At 36.4% G+C, this 17,088-nt stretch overlaps 1 protein-coding gene across 2 annotated transcripts in view; it reads left to right on the top strand.

Annotated features, from left to right (window-relative positions):
* The first annotated feature begins 1,239 nt into the window (after window positions 1-1,239).
* The window catches only part of LOC100516628 (UDP-glucuronosyltransferase 2B18-like), a 45,636-nt gene continuing 29,787 nt past the window's right edge, over window positions 1,240-17,088 (top strand). The window contains exons 1-5 of one of the 2 annotated variants that reach the window (XM_084972434.1): window positions 1,240-2,021; window positions 8,484-8,632; window positions 12,572-12,703; window positions 14,923-15,010; window positions 15,703-15,926. In XM_084972434.1, the coding sequence (XP_084828560.1) occupies window positions 1,307-2,021; window positions 8,484-8,632; window positions 12,572-12,703; window positions 14,923-15,010; window positions 15,703-15,926 (1,308 nt within the window). In that variant the 5' untranslated portion in view covers window positions 1,240-1,306. Of the gene's footprint in view, window positions 2,026-8,483; window positions 8,633-12,571; window positions 12,704-14,922; window positions 15,011-15,702; window positions 15,927-17,088 lie in introns of both variants that reach the window. The other variant, XM_084972433.1, reaches the window with a different exon arrangement.

The following is a 17,088-nucleotide window of genomic DNA, read 5'->3' as shown; positions in this document are numbered from 1 at the left end:
GCCCCCAAGATGCAGATTCTGAGCTACGAATTAGCTTGCAGAGAAATTATTAAGACACACTCTTGGAAACAAACTTTAAAACAAAGAGAGTAGGAAGCAAGATTGGACACTGGAAAAAATTTAAACATAATGCATATTCATCATAGGTTTCGAGCAACCCATTGGGAGCTCTGAAGTCGAGATCACCTTTAGAATTGGCCCAAATTAAAATGAGGACACCAGGCACTGGATTTGGGTTGCCCCAGGAAAGAGACCTGACTTTTGACTGGATTGCTCTTTAGCAGAGACAATTTTCAAAGAAATATGGTTATAAGGGGTGTCAGCTGATAATTTCCTCATCAACTGGGAAATAATTTCTATATTCCCAAAAGGAGAATAAGAGTAACACATCAAAACATCCATCAAAGGGCATTACCAAAATCAAAGGATATTGCAACTCCGCTAATACAGTTTTGCTTAGAATCTATAAGCAAATCCTTTCTAAGAGAGATTCTCCTTTCGAGTCAGCATATTATTGATAGTATATAAACAAATCTATCCCAGGACATATATATTCCCTTCCTACTTCCAATTCGTTGGGAGTTCCTCAAAAGGTTTTTTAAAAATATAACTTCCCTGGATTATAAAGGCAGTATACAAAACTAAGTTCAGAAGTAGGTACTTAGAGGATAAATACTTTCTAAGAGTAAGTACTGAAGAGGTAATGAAGAAGTGACAGTAATAGAAGAAATGTTGCAAATGTTCAGAAAAGAAAAATCACAATTCTGAGGCAATATTCTCAAATAAAGAAAAGTAACTAAAGTTATATTCAAAGGATGTCTATGTTTGGATAAAAGGGGAAAAAAACAAAGGAATATCTATTGTCAAAAGAACAAAGCCATGGCAAACAAAATGGAACTAATAAAACAAGTGTGAAAATATAGAAAAAGAAATGCTTGGACAGGTTCCAATAAATCAGAATATACTTGTGTTGACCCCATGCTATTTCTTATCTGGAAACTCCCTACATGCAAGGTAATTTCCTCTTAGCCTGGAGCACTAGCTTTAAAATGATACTGGGATTTACTGTACCTATATCACCTACCTCTTATTTGCTTTCCAAAACCTTTGACCTGGAGATTAGCTTGCAGAGAGATTACTAAGGCATGGTCTCAGAAACAAAGTCTTAATATTTAGCTGAATAGTCATTGGGACTTTGCTGTGTACCAGTTATAATTTAACTACTAAATTGATTCTTTCATTGATGTAACTGAGAACTACATTTAAATTTCAGAAAGTTTGTGAAGAAGGTTTAGATTTTACCAAAATGTCTAAGACAAGGGATTCCCTCCTTTTGCTTTTTTTTTATTTCAGTTGTGCCTCCGGTGGACAGCTGCTGGTTTGGCCCATGGAATACAGCCACTGGATCAATTTAAAGACAATATTGAATGAACTTGCTCAGAGGGGCCATGAAGTAACCATGCTAGCATCTTCAGCTTCCATCCTTGTAGATCCCAATGAACCATCTGCCTTCAAATTTGAGGTTTATCCTACATCATTTACTAAGAAGGAGCTTGATATGCACTTTATGAAATGGGTCAAGACATGGACATATGATTTACCAAAGAGTACATTATGGGCATATGATTCAAAGATGCAAAAAATATACCACGAATATTCTGATACTGTTCAAAAGCTTTGTGAGGACGTAGTTTTGAACCAGAAACTTATGAAGAAACTGCAAGGATCAAGATATGACGTTGTTCTTGGAGATGCCATTTCTCCCTGTGCTGAGTTGCTGTCTGAACTACTTAACCTACCTTTGGTCTACAGTCTTCGATTTACCACTGGCAAAACATATGAAAAACTCTGTGGAGGGCTTATATTACCTCCTTCCTATGTACCTGTTTTCATATCAGAACTTAGTGACAAAATGACATTTATGGAGAGGGTGACAAACATGTTGTATTACCTATATTTTGACTACGCATTTGAGACTTTCAACAAGAAAAAGTGGGATAAATTTTACAGTGAAGTATTAAGTAAGTCTGGTTTATTTATAACATTTTCCCTCCAGTAGATGGAAAGAAACATTTCTTTGTGTGTGTTGAAGTTAATATATTATATATATTTTGAAATAACTTATATTTTATTTTGTGTAGTGTCAAAATTTATCAACTATTCAAGAGGGTATGCAGAGTAATCCAGCACTCTGTGACACTGGAGATGCTGCTCCATTTAATAACTACCCAATATGGGAGTATTCTTAGGGCTTGTTTATTTTAAAAGGAACATATGCACTCTGTTATTTATAGCTGTAATATCAACCATCCTAAACCTTAGGGGTTAAAACAGCAGCCATATTATCTGCTCATGATCCTGTGAGGCAGTGATTTGGACTGGACTCAGGGAAATGTTCTTCCCTGGGGCTTACCCGGGCTTATTCATTAGGCTAGAGTTAGCTATCAGCTTGGCTGGGGTAGAAGAGTCCAGAAAGTGTTGCTCACATGGCTAGGTTTTGACAGACTGTCAGGACATTTTAATTATCTCCTCCATGTGATATCTCCAAAGAGTTTGGACTTTTTTTTTTTTTTGTCTTTTTTCTATTTCTTTGGGCCGCTGCCACGGCATATGGAGGTTCCCAGGCTAGGGGTCCAATCGGAGCTGTAGCCGCCAGCCTACGCCAGAGCCACAGCAACGCGGGATCCGAGCCGCCTCTGCAACCTACACCACAGCTCAAGGCAACACCGGATCGTTAACCCACTGAGCAAGGGCAGGGACCGAACCCACAACCTCATGGTTCCTAGTTGGATTCGTTAACTACTGCACCACGACGGGAACTCCGAGTTTGGACTTTTACAGGTGATAGCAGAATTCTAGAACACCTTATAGGAATGTTTTAGGCCTAGATTTGGAAGTCACACGGTATCATTTCTGCCACCTTCTCTTGGTAAAAGAAGTCACGAGGCAAACCCAGATTCAAAGGGTGAAGACGTAGCCTCCGCTTCTCAATGGGAGGAGTTACAAAGGGCATGTAGCCATTTAAGACACTAGATAAGAAACTTCTTTAAATACATTGATAAAAATCAAGTGAAGATCAGTCATGAGGAAATCTATTTTTTAAACCTGGGTCTAGTTAAAAAAAAAAAAAAAGACTATGTAAAGAATGATGACACTTTGTATGTAAACTTTGTTTATTTGTCTTTAAAATTAAACATTCTTATGCGCTCATAGCTGAGGCTTCATTCTTTTCACTTTCCGAATCAGCTGCTGCTATCTCTCTCCTTCATTTGGTTTTTCTATTATTCTAATATATCTAACATCTCCATCATCTAATATTTCTATTAAGAAGGAAAATTGCTTAGTTACGGATGAGTTGTCTCTAGAAATTATCTAGTATTATTCTTTCCTTCTCAGTGGATGAAAAGGCATCTGCTAAGTAATCTTGAAACACTGAGGATTAATATTAGATGTATCAGAATTCCCGTCGTGGTGCAGCAGAAATGAATCTGACTAGGAACCATGAGGTTGCAAGTTTGATCCCTGGCCTCACTCAGTGGGTTAAGGATCTGGCATTGCCGTGACCTGTGGTGTAGTTGCAGACGTGGCTCGGATCTGGCATTGCTGTGGCTGTGCTATAGGCTGGCAGCTGTAGCTCTGATTCCCCCCCTAGCCTGGTAACCTCCATATGCCACAGTTGTGGCCCTAAAAGGACAAAAGACAAAAAAAAAAAAAATTAGATGTATCAATGTCTGTTTTATGATTCTACAACATCCGGTTTGAAAAATGAAGCAAAATGTGAGGGTCCAGGATATTTTTCATACCTGGATGATTGCTAATCTTGATTCTGTGAGCATACTCATTCAACGACGAATATTTATTGCACTTCTTCTATGTTTCTTGTTTGCAGAGGGCAGAAGGAAATGAATAAACATTTATTGAGGATTTACTCTCTTCCAGGAAATCTTCTAAGTCCTTTATATTTGATAACTCATTGAAGATAACATACAGAAATTCTCTTCATAGCTACTATTATTCTCCGCATTTTATAGATATAGAAACTGAAGTAAAAAAAAGTTCAATAACTGGGAGTTCCCATCATGGTGCAGCAGAAATAAATCCTACTAGTAAGCATCAGGTTTCGGGTTCAATCCCTGGCCTTGCTCAGTGGGTTAAGGAACTGGAATTGCTGTGAGCTGTGAGGTAGGTTGCAGATGTGGCTCCTATCTGGCGGGGCTGTGGCATAGGCCAGTGGTTACATTTCCAATTTAATCCCTAGCCTGGGAACCTCCATATGCTGCAGGTAAGGCTCTAAAAAGCAAAAGATTAGCTTGGGCTTATCAGACACAACTTAGAATAGATTTACAAGGAGATCCTGCTGAATAGCATTGAGAACTATGTCTAGATATTCATGTTGCAACAGAAGAAAGGGTGGGGGAGAAACTGTAATTGTAATTTATACATGTAAGGATAACCTGACCCCCTTGCTGTACAGTGGGAAAATAAAAAAAAAGCAAAAAATTAATTAATTAATTAATTAATTTAAAAACTCATGTAACCTACCCAAGTTCTCCTGGGAAAGGAGTGATAGAGCTGAGATTAAAACACAGCAGCACAGCAGACTTGCCCCTGGACATAACCACTCTGTATATTGTATTAACTGAAAGAAATGTGTGAGACCCTAACTTCAAAAATCCATGTATAACCTAGGGAAATAGTGTGCTAAGCAAAAAGAATGCTGCAATGTAGAAGACCCAAGTATTTTTGTTTGTTTGTTTTTGTTTTTTGATCTGGATGGTCTTTTTACAATAGACACTTTCGACAGTCAGCATATAACACTCAGCTAACTAATATTTTCTTTTCAAGAGATATGTTCCCTTATCACCATTTACTTACATATTTAAAGTATCTTTTCGTTTGGGCACTATCATAAAAATTTTAGCAACCTAATAAAAATATCACTTTGAAATTGAACTTCACCATCCTTGGCAGAAATTCATAGTTTACTCTCATGTCTGAGAAGGTTTACATGGTTATGTTAAGATTACAGAGGAAATAAATATCTGAGTTATAAAGACAAATTTTGATTACATATATATTATAAGAGGTCATAGGAGGCAATGGCTTAGAGAATACCAGGAACCAAGATCAAAGTCTCAGGAAGAAATCTGCTAAAATTAATTGAGAATTACAGGTCTTCAAGGATAAGATCTTAAATGAGATTCCACATCAGAGGCATGCAAGAAATGGGACAAAACATAGGGCATTGAAGGGCAAACAATTGAAGCAGAAATCTGGGTGGTAAATGAAGTGAGAGGATGACTGTGTCTATCTGGAAGAGAAGGCTCAACAAATAATCCAAAGGCTGAAGCTGCTAAAATAAATAATCCAAAGACCAAAGTTATTAAGATTAAAAATTAGCCAGGAATCACAGGTCCTAGGAACTGAGCTCTTAAATGTGACAGCATAAGCACACAAGGTGAAGTAAGGTGAAGGAGAACAGGGTATCAGGTGGCAAACAAAGCAGATGGCTGGACAGGGAATGGGGTAGGTGTGTGGGTCTGTGAGAATACATGACTAAACAAATGGTCCAAAGGCATGAAAAGTGAAAGAAACTTGGGGTAAATAAGAGACTGATGGAAATAGACTTTTACAGCAAAAGTCAGTGTTCCAGCCCTGAATGTTCAGAAGTTTTTGGTCAGTCCTTGAACAGGTGGCCATCACAGCATTGCTGATTTATTCTAGGAATAAAAATTATTAAAGGAGATCATTTGACCCAGGTGTAAATTCCAAAAAGGAAGATTTTTCAGCCTTTTGCAGGTGAATCTCCCTTATCACGTATTACCACATGTTTAGTAATATTTATTTTTAGCTTTTCAAATATCTGTAATTTTTCTGGAGACCAAAGAAAAATTTAGATATGGGAAAACACTTGGCAGACTGAATGGCGAAAGAGTTCCTCAGCCTCCCATCCCTTCCAGACAAGTATCGAGCAGTCTTCCCTTTGCATTAGGTTGTAGTAATCAATACAGACAGAATGTTTCAAGTTTCCCAGGACAGAAAAAATAAATGACATGACGATGGAGGTGAAAGACATCGTTTCATTTAGAGCCCCTCATTCATTATATACTTTCTTGATCACAGGTGATCCAAGAATTTAGTCCTACAATAAGTTTTTTCTTTAAAATGTACAAGAAGGGATGAAAAGGGCATTGAAGGGCATTTAAAATATGAAAGGGAAGGATTATTAATTTCTAGTGATATATCATCATTAGGGACAATTCTTTTTTTTTTTTTTTCCATGTTGGTTTTTTTTTTTTTTTTTTTTTTTTTTTTTTTTTTTTTTTTTAATTTTATTTTCCCACTGTACAGCAAGGGGGTCAGGTTATCCTTACATGTATACATTACAATTACAGTTTTTCCCCACCTTTTGTTCTGTTGCAACATGAGTATCTAGACATAGTTCTCAATGCTATTCAGCGGGATCTCCTTGTAAATCTATTCTAAGTTGTGTCTGATCAGCCCAAGCTCCCGATCCCTCCCACTCCCTCCCCCTCCCATCAGGCAACCACAAGTCTCTTCTCCAAGTCCATGATTTTCTCTTTTGAGGAGATGTTCATTTGTGCTGGATATTAGATTCCAGTTATAAGTGATATCATATGGTATTTGTCTTTGTCTTTCTGGCTCATTTCACTCAGGATGAGATTCTCTAGTTCCATCCATGTTGCTGCAAATGGCATTATGTCATCCTTTTTTATGGCTGAGTAGTATTCCATTGTGTATATATACCACATCTTCCGAATCCAATCATCTGTCGATGGACATTTGGGTTGTTGCCATGTCCTGGCTATTGTGAATAGTGCTGCAATGAACATGCGGGTGCATGTGTCTCTTTTAAGTAGAGCTTAGGGACAATTCTTAAGTCATTGTGGTTTCTCTGCTTTCCTTTCCTTATACCCCTAAAGGAAATTAATTTTCCTGTGAGTTATCTGTTTATTTTCTGAGTGGCTGGCTAAGTGAAACTGAACACCAGATTGAAACAAGTGTAAATAATGCATTTATTTTCATGCTGCAGCCCCATATTTAATGTATAATCTCTGGAAAACATTTCCTATGGGGATGAGATCAGGATGGTACAGCAGGAAGTCCCGGAACTTACCTCCTCCCATGAGCATACAAAAATTACAACTACTTACAAAGCAACTATATTTGAGAGCAACATAAAGACTAGTAAAAAAAATATTTCCCACAACTAAACATATAAAGAAAGAGCCACAGCAAGACAGGTAAAGGAGCAGAGATGCAGTCTAGCCAGGACTTTACCCTGGTGTTGGCCACCCATACACAGGACTATCACAGTCACAGGCGTCCTCCACCAAGAGAAAGGGTTCTGAGCCCCACATCAGGCTCCCAATCCTGGTAAGATAAGCCCCTAGAATTTCTATCTTTGGAAACTAGAGGGGCTTACACTTAAGAAAACAGAAGACGATGTAAACAGAGACTCTTCTCTAAGGATGCACACGAAATCTCATAAAGTCTGAGTCCCAGTGACTTTACTTCTAGACAGTAGTTAGCAAGGCACCTGTGTCAGACCCACTTGTTTATTTTGGAGGGCCTCCTGGAGGAGCTTTATGCAGCTGGGACTCTACCCGGGGATAGAGATGCTGGTGGCAGCCATTTGGGGATCTTGTCCCCCCCCCCCAGCTGACACCTGCGCTGGCAAGCACCACTTTGGAATGTTCCCTCTACTAGCACCAAGGGCTGCCCTGCCCACCAGGGGGCCATGGCGCTTACACAATGCCGGTTCCTCTCTGGAAGATGGGGACCCACAGTTAATTTGAGAAAATGTTTAAAATGCCATAGGATTAAGTAAAAGTGCACAAATATCATGAAAGTGATACAAACCTATGCAGATGGAAAAGTGACCATTTAGAATGTAATAGGCATCACATACTTAAATAAGTACAGAGAAATATTGACTTAGAATTAAAATCTATTGGTTAGGGAGTTCTCGTTGTGGCTCAGTGGGTTACCAACCTGACTAGTATCTATGAGGATGCAGGTTCCATCCCTAGCCTGGCTCAGTGGTTAAGGATCTGGCATTGCCGTGGCTGTGGTGTAGGCTGGCAGCTGCCACTCTAATTCAACCTCTAGCCTGGAAACTTCCATATGCCGCAGGTGCGGCCCTAAAAAGAAAAAACAATCTATTAGTTAACTTTAACTTGTAATACATGAGACAAGAATTAATCTTCAATAATTATTTAAACCTAGAAAGATTCAAAGGTATGGAGGTGAGAGGACATGACAAACTATCTAAGTCTCTTGCACTTTTTTTCTTCTCTTTTTTTCTGTGTATATGTTAGCTTAAATTTTAAAACACAGGCATTATTTGTCCATCTTGACCCACACAGACCAGAAACTTTATTGCTATGTATTCTAAGAAGAAATGGATATAAATTCACAAATTTACCTATTTTCCTTTCCCTGTTTTTTTTTCCCCCCAGGAAGACCCACTACATTGTGTGAATTGATGGGGAAAGCAGATATTTGGCTGATAAGAAACTATTGGGATTTTGAATTTCCTCACCCATTCTTACCAAATTTTGAATTCGTTGGAGGCCTCCACTGCAAACCTGCCAAACCCCTGCCTAAGGTAAAATTTTGGTCTCCTGGGGAGAATTTTCATTCGCAATCCAAAATAGTGTCTAATGGAAAAGATGGTGAACAATATATAAAATTTCTTCACACCATACCCTCACTTATTGTGTGTTCCATGTTTCATTATTAATGAAGATTCTGGGCTACATTATAGTCATGGAATGTAGACAAGACGTGCAAGATCACATGGATATAGTCAATATAAAAAAGTCTTCCAACACAAAGAAATAATCATTTTTAACAAAAGTGTACTCTTTGTCTACTAGCTGGCATATTCTATACTCTGCACTGAAGAAGGGGGGCTGAATAAGATAGACACAGCCATAGTCCTTGGGGCTCTAATAGATTGGCCAGCCAGAAAAACTATAAATGTGAAACAATTATTTACAATAAAGTGAAAATAATAAGAAAATAAGATTGAGGTGATAGGACAGATCTTCTCTTGCATTTTATTCAAGTGAATTGCAATGAGATATTTTAAAAAATCAAATTCTGATAGTTATATTAAAAGTGAAAATATGTGAGCACATTCAAAGGTTGTGGAATCTGGCTTTGATATATGGTACTGTGATAGCTAGGAAATATACAAAGACCACAATCCTGCCAGTTCTATCTTTCTTATGAAATATGGATGTACAAGAAAAAAAGAAGAAAAATGGTGGTGGGGGGTGGAGGGGTTACTTGATTATCTCACCTGATTAGCCTGAGAATAAAATGATCTAATATAGTCATTCATCATTACATACAGATTCCTTATTTTCAAATTTGCCTACTCACTAAAATTTATTTGTAACTCAAATAAATATTTGTAGTGCTTTTACCACCATTCATAGATACACACACAGTAGGAAAAAAAAAATCACTCATTGGACAGGCACGTTCCCAGTTGAGCATCGAAGGAGGCAATGCCACTGCCTTGTTGAAGCTCTCAAACTGTAAATGTGTCCCTTTCAGATCTAATTAATGCCACTTTTTTTTGCCTTTGTGTGCTTTTTGTTGGTGACTTTACTGTTTAGAGTCCTGATGTGTGTTCTATTGTTCTTAAGAAGAAGAAAGGAGATTATGATGTGCTTTAGGAAGAAAATATGTTTCCTAGATTAGTTTCATTTAGTTCCATGAGTTACAGCATCATTAGCTATGAGTCCAGTGCTAATGAATCAACAATATATGTTAACTAAATTATTTTAAAACAGAAACACACATAAAACAAGGCTGTGTGTTGATTGATGGAGGAAAATGTTGCGACAAGAGGCTTGGGGGACGCTAGGAGCAATGATTCATTACTTGCTAATGACATGTTTGCCGCAACTTTATAGACCATAACTACTGAGAATAAAATAATTGACCAGGTATGTTAAACCTTTGCATAGTGCCAGGAACATAGTGCTTGATAAATACTAGCTATTGTGATTTCAATTTTTATTAATGCTCCCTTTGACAAAAGGAATTTTTAAAAATTCCCTTGTATAGCAGGTTAAGGATCCAGCATTGCCACTGCAAAGAGCTCAGGTCACTGCTATGGCTCTGGAACAAGCCCTGGCCCAGGCACTTGCCTCTGCTGGGGGTGTGGCCAAGAAAAAAGGAATTCGTCTCAGAAACTAAAGTAAAAAGAAGAAAATGTTAAAATTATATTTAAAACTTTAAGCAGTAGCTAGACTAGAGGGATTCCTTCTCGTGTGTGTGTGTGTGTGTGTGTGTGTGTGTGTACTAGCAAAGTCATAACATTTTTTTCCAAAAATTTTGTGAATGTGCTTCAGTGTTTGTTCTGATCTTATCTGAGACCAAAGAATTTCACAGCATAAAACAGAACAAAAATCACTGTATCCTGATAATACACATCGTGGAAATAAACCTCTCTCAGAATTAGTTGTAGAGGTTCATTGTAAGTCATCTGGTAATGCATAAACTAGATAAGGTATAGTTCTATTTCAATCATTTAAACTGCTAGGCTTGAAGACAAATATAGTAAAGTAGATATCAGAGAGGGAGGGCCTCGTTTAGCATTAACCTGCACAATAGGCTACAGATTTTAAAATATAAGTGAAAGTTTTCCGTAACTTTGTTATGAACCCCAGTTAGTTGACAGATAGCCTAGTCAGATCTTTTACCTAATAAATCACATTCTCATAGAGTAAAATGCACTCTAAATAAAAAGTTTACAGGGAAAATCTGTCACACTCATTATAAATCATAGTTTTAGTTCCCTTAAAACATTTGGGCCAGGAACAGAAGTAAAATCAAATTTATGCTAAAAGTTTAAGTGTCCCTGGCATTCCGTTCTGGCTCAGCTATAACAAACCTGACTGGTATCCATCAGGACACGAGTTCGATCCCTGGCCTCACTAGGTAGGTTAAGGATCTAGCATTGCCATGTGCTGTGGTGTAGGTCACAGATGTGGTTCGGATTCCGAATTGCTGTGGCTGTGGTGTAGGCTGGCAGCTACAGTTCTGATTTGACCCCTAGCCTGGGAACTTCCTATGCTGAGAGTACAGCCCTAAAAAGATCCAAAAAAATTTGTGTCCCATGTGAAAATAATGTTAATATATATTATGGCAATTTATTTAGGTTTTGAATGAAAACAGGGAAAAATAAGCTACCGGGAATTTCAAAAAGCTATTTCCTTAATAGAGATGAAATTTATATAGCATACCCAATATTATCAGAGCACGAGGTAGAAAGGAACATAAGACTTAAAGAAAAATTATTTTCATCACTTTTTGTCTCTTTCAGGCAATTAATGTAACATCACCAGAAAAAAAAGTTTAGTAGATCAGAATTTTGGCTGAGGCTTAAATGTAGGGAATCTATCAGTATTAGGAATTTGAAACACCAGGAGAAGTTGCAGTGAATAAACTGAGGGTTCTTATTTATTTATATAGAGAGGATTTAACAAGAGAACTTTCCTTCTTTTACAAAAGCAATTATATGTAACCTCTTAATTAGGTTATATTACCATAAGTAGCCTTTATAATCAGGAAAACCTACACACCAAAAGAGATATCCTGAAAACTGCCAAGAAGAGTAGACCAACTCAGTAACAAATACATTGGGCATAGAATGATGCACAAATTCAAGAAGGTCTGCTATAGACTGTCTTTCATTGTATTTAAGGAATTCTGTTAGGAGTTCAGGTTTGTTTAGAAACTTGTCTTCTATCAATTCCTCCTAAAAAACAAAAGAAAGAAGCAAAACCTGTCAATGAAACAAGGCTAGGTTTACTTGACTTATTATAGGAAGCAAGAGCAGCACTTTGACAGGCCTTTCTTACTTTTCAGAAGAGGGAAGTCAGGGGAAGATAAATCTAAGGTATAGGGGCCTGGCTGGTGCTGTGGAAGAGGGCTGTGTAAAGAACAGGACCATCCAAATTCATGACATAACTTTGGCTTTCTGGACCCAGTGGGGTGAGGTCTTGAATTTTGTCCTGGTGAGCAAGCCAAGTGTTTTCACGACTACACTATTTTACTTGGTTACTATCCTGTCATCCTGGAACAAGTTACTAAGCCATTGATGCTGGATCTTAGTGTTATTTAACACAATATTAGAGAAAAAAAAATTCTTGGTCCTGCTATTGTTTAAGATACAATAAAAATTATACTGTTTTTAAAGTTCATTTAAGAAAAATAAACCTGTTTTGTCATAATGTGCAAGATTCTTCATTGTAGACTTTCACTTTCTTCTCATCTCTTGTTGATAAGTGATAAATAAATCACCATACTTATTTAGTAATCAATGAAAAACATTGTTTAAAGAAATAGCTTTCATATCACACTTTTCTTTCTAAAGAGATTTAATGGCTTGGCATGTTAGAAGATGAGACTATACTAAGATTTCTTCTCTCTTTAAAAGTGTATATATTCACTCCCTTCAAACAAACAAAAAATAATGAATAAAACTAACAAAAACTCCCTCTTTGCTGATGCCCTTTCTTTATAGGAAATTGAAGAATTTGTCCAGAGCTCTGGAGAAGATGGCATCGTAGTATTTAGTTTGGGGTCAATGGTTCAAAACCTTACAGAAGAAAGGTCTAACACAATTGTATCAGCCCTTGCCCAGATTCCACAGAAGGTCTGGTAAATTGCCTTTGTACTGAGCAATGACTTGAATGCGTCTTTTCAAAGACTTTAGAGTGGGTCCATTAACATGGCTTTTGCAAAGGGGAGAAAATTTCATAACACAATTAGGTCAAAATGAACTGGTATACCTGTTTTTCTTTTTTTGTAAGATTTCAAAATGGTGTAAACACATTTGCATAAATATTCCAATTCAAGTTTTACTTTGTTCTCAGAGACATTTGTCTATTAGAGATTATGTGGAATTTAAGTGCTATTAAATTAATAGTAAGAACACAAGAATGCCTAATGCTTACCCCACATTAAAAATTTTCCTAAAGGGGTTCTAGGGGGACTGTGGAAGTTCTGAGCAGAAGAGAGAGAGGCATCACAATACAGTTCAACAGGTAGCTGCACTCAGTAGCCAACATTCAAAATAGAATCCTGAAAAAGGCTCGAGCATCGTTATGGTCCAACTTTACACTGGAGCTTGAGTATACAGATTCAAATCTTCCTATTGCCCCTGCTCCCCCTTCACCCAGGATGAAAAACAGCATATATCTTAAAACAAGTTCTCGAGGAAAAGATAAAGAGAGAGACATGAGGGCCAGGTATTGTTTCCTATTAGAGCAGAAAATGGTGAGGAATAGGCATGGGCTCTGAGTTTGAGGTCTCTTAGTCCTACCCATTAGCAACTTGCCCAATCAACATACTCTTTTGACCAACTGGATTAACAACTACTTTCTCAGAGGTAGTGGGGAAGAGGAGAAGCAAAAACTGCAAAGCATGGAGAGAGTCAGGGAAAATTATAGAAGGCTCTCCCTCCAGTAAAATCCTATAGTTATTTTTCTGACAGTATAAGATCAATCTCGGCTCTATCACTGGTCGTGAACTACTTTCCATCTTCAAGCATGATCTAAACTGCCCCAAACAACCCACACTATTTTTATCTTTGAAAGCCTGTAATCAGGGTGACTGCTCAGACAATAGGCAGCCAGCTACCTATAAAACCCTACTAACCTAGAATTTCCTGGGATTTCATCCCACTGAGAAGTAAGAATTTCAGCATCAGTCATTTCTTAGGGCTAGATATACTGTTTTAATACATTCTAAATGTGTTCTTTTATTGTATAAAATGCAGTTAGATGTCTTGATAGTACAAACTGCTAATTTGCCTATTTTAGTCTATTCGTGAAAATCAATGTGGCATGGTTAATTTAAAATTTTCTCACTTTTAGTGTTCCTTTGCAATTCCTAGCTTTGTATTATCTGCTATATCCTCCTCCTCCCAAATGTATTAACTATATGCATATACATAGCCATGAAACTATGTACATGTTTTACCTGCTTGCTTATTATATTTATTAGGAGGAGAAAAAAGAAGAAATGTGCCCTTATGCTGCCTGTATAATTACTTAATTATCTTTACCAGTGCTCTTTGCTTTATCATGTGGATTAGCACTGCAGTCTGAGTTTACTTTCTTCAGCCTAAAGGCATTCCTTCAGTTTTTCCTGTAAGGCAGATGTTCCAGCAATGAATTATTTTCCTGTGGAGGGGTGACAGGAATATCTGTATTTTGCTCTTATTTTTGAAAAACAGTTTTGTTCAGTATAGAATTTCGGTTGATAGTTTTTCTTTCAGCCCTCTGAATATGTCATTCCACTATCACATAACATCCATTGTTTCTGATGAGATATAAGTAGTATCTTATGGAGTTCCGTTGTATGGATGGATTATTTTTGTCTTAGTGCTCCAAGTTTTTTGGATGGAGAAAAGAGAACATAAGCAAACCCTCACATATTCCTCTCAGAAACTGCTAAGCAATCAAAGTCTTTTCTAGATTAAAAACACAAGTTTGCTATATAAGATAGTCATATTATTGAAGAAATTTCCATCAATTTTATGTTTACACTACAGTTCTGATTGATCTTGAAGCTTGTAACTATTAAAATACTCATTCATGAACTAATGTCCCTCAACTCTTTAGCATGAATAACAGCATGTTATAGTAAACTCTACAAAAAATAATTCATAAACAAGTTCCCAGGTATTTACTTTGATTTTTTTTTTAACATTGTAATAGCAATCATTATTTAACATTTCTGGGCAGAAATGTCTGTATCTGTTAATTAAAGGAAGCTGGGAAAGATGATTTCTTTGTAGACTTTAACTTCTAAAATGCTCTAAGGCTGTGGTCTTATTCATTGAGCAGAGCATTTTCTTTGTCTTAATAGGTTATCTGGAGATTCAATGGGAAGAAACCTGAGAAGTTGGGAAGCAATACTCAGCTCCTTAAGTGGATCCCACAGAATGATCTTCTTGGTAAAACTGTGGCAAACAAATAATAAATTCTAATTAAGAGAAAATCTCAGGGAAAATAGTAAAACATCAATGCAATGCAATATTTGCTTTGGAAAACATCACTATCCAACTGCTAATTATTTCTTACCCATAAATTTCCAGTAGCTTCTTGATTATTCTTGCTTCCATGCTCTTCTACCTCAGATTTACTGCTATTGTAGTGTTTTTTCCTAAGATGATATAGGACATTTCATCCATATTTCTCAATAAATTTTCATTGACTCATATTGCCTACAAAATGAAGTGCAGCTGCTAGAATATGACTTGTGATCAACACAGCCATCATTTGTCCTCTACTTCTAAACATGCTCTGAGGCTCTTCATGTAGTATCAGAGTGAATCATTCCCTAGACTCTTAAGAGAAAGTGTTTCTTCACCTTCATGATTTTGAACATAATGTTTTTTTGAATCAAGAATCACTCTCACACTTGTCGGCTGGACAAAACAACTCTACACCAACATACCTCCGAATGCAAAGCTCTCTCTCATTTCGTCAGACATATTTCCTTGAATATCCACAAATGTTTCTATGATCCCATGAGCAGAGTAATTCTGTGTAGAAAAAAATTGCCTTCTTTATCGGGTTATACTGTCAATTTATATTTCTAACTATGGGACTCAGAATTTATTGTTTTCATTGATATCTTTCTTAGGTCATCCCAAAACCAAAGCTTTTATCACCCATGGTGGTGGCAATGGCATCTATGAAGCCATTTACCATGGGATTCCCATGGTAGGACTCCCCATGTTTGTTGACCAACCTGATAATATTGCTCACATGATGGCCAAGGGAGCAGCTGTTAGATTGGACTTGAACACAATGTCAAGTACGGATTTGTTCAATGCACTGAGGACTGTCATTAATGACCCTTCGTGAGTATATTTTTTTAACTAAGTAGTATTTTTAGATAAATTCTCTTTTCAACAGTGAGTATGAGTCATGTTCACTTATTGTAAAGGCTAATTTGAAATAATTACAATGATATAACCGTTTGTGAAATTCACTTTTACATTCAATGTGTTGTTTCAAAGTTGTGTTTTAATCTTATAGAATTAATGAGCTACTAATTAGTGCAACAATTTTCTATGCCAAAAAATAAAAGCTGAATATCTTATGTAAGAAGCATGCATTTTTAAAAATATGAATTAATCAATAAAAGCCTGAAAAATGAAAAAGAAAATATTTCAATGCAGTACTTAAAATTTCCGAAACTATAAAAATACTAAAAACTACTAATCTTTCTGTCTCTATAGGTTTGCCTATTCTGAATATTTTATGCAAATGGCATCATATAATATGTGGTCTTTTGCAAACTGACTTCTTTTAGCACAGAAGTTATTTTAATTTTTTTTTAAATTGCATCCTATTGTATCAGTACTCTATTCCTTTTTATGGTTGAATAATATTCTATGGCATATTTATAATATTTATGTGTTGTTTCACAGTCTATTAAAATATTCATCAGCTGATGGATTTTTTTTTCACTTTTGTCTATCATGAAAAACAATGCTACAAATGCTGTTATACATATTTTGTGGGGACATAGTTGTTATTACTTTTTGGTAGATAACTGGATATTATATACTGGGTCATATGATAACTTTATGTTTATTGGGAACTATCAAACTGCTTTCCAAAGTGGTCACATCATTTTACATTCCCACCAACAGTGTATGAGGAGTCCAATCATCTGTATCATTGCCAAAACATATTATCTATTATTATAATTTTATTATAGCTCTTCTAGTGGGTGTGACACAATCTTTATGTGGTCTTGATATGCATTTTTATTATGGCTATTAATGTTGAGAATATTTTCATGTATTTATTTGCAATCTATATATAGAGATATGTTTATTCTAATTCATTATCCATTTTTAATTGGATTATTTGTAACTGTTAGAACTCTACTCTTGACATATATACAAGTCCCTGTCAGTTATATGGCTTGCAAATATATTCTCCATTAGTAAGTTATTTTTTTCTTGCCAGTGTCCTTTGAAACACAATTTTTAAAAATTTCTGATAGAATAAATAT

Source organism: Sus scrofa, chromosome 8 (assembly GCF_054392235.1).
Source record: "Sus scrofa isolate SSC_HxYL_T2T_F1_AM1 chromosome 8, Sscrofa_HxYL_maternal_Yorkshire_Landrace_v2.0, whole genome shotgun sequence".
Taxonomy (NCBI): Eukaryota; Metazoa; Chordata; class Mammalia; order Artiodactyla; family Suidae; genus Sus; species Sus scrofa.
The sequence above is the reverse complement of the archived record's forward strand: the minus strand, read 5'-3'. Positions and strand labels throughout refer to the sequence as shown.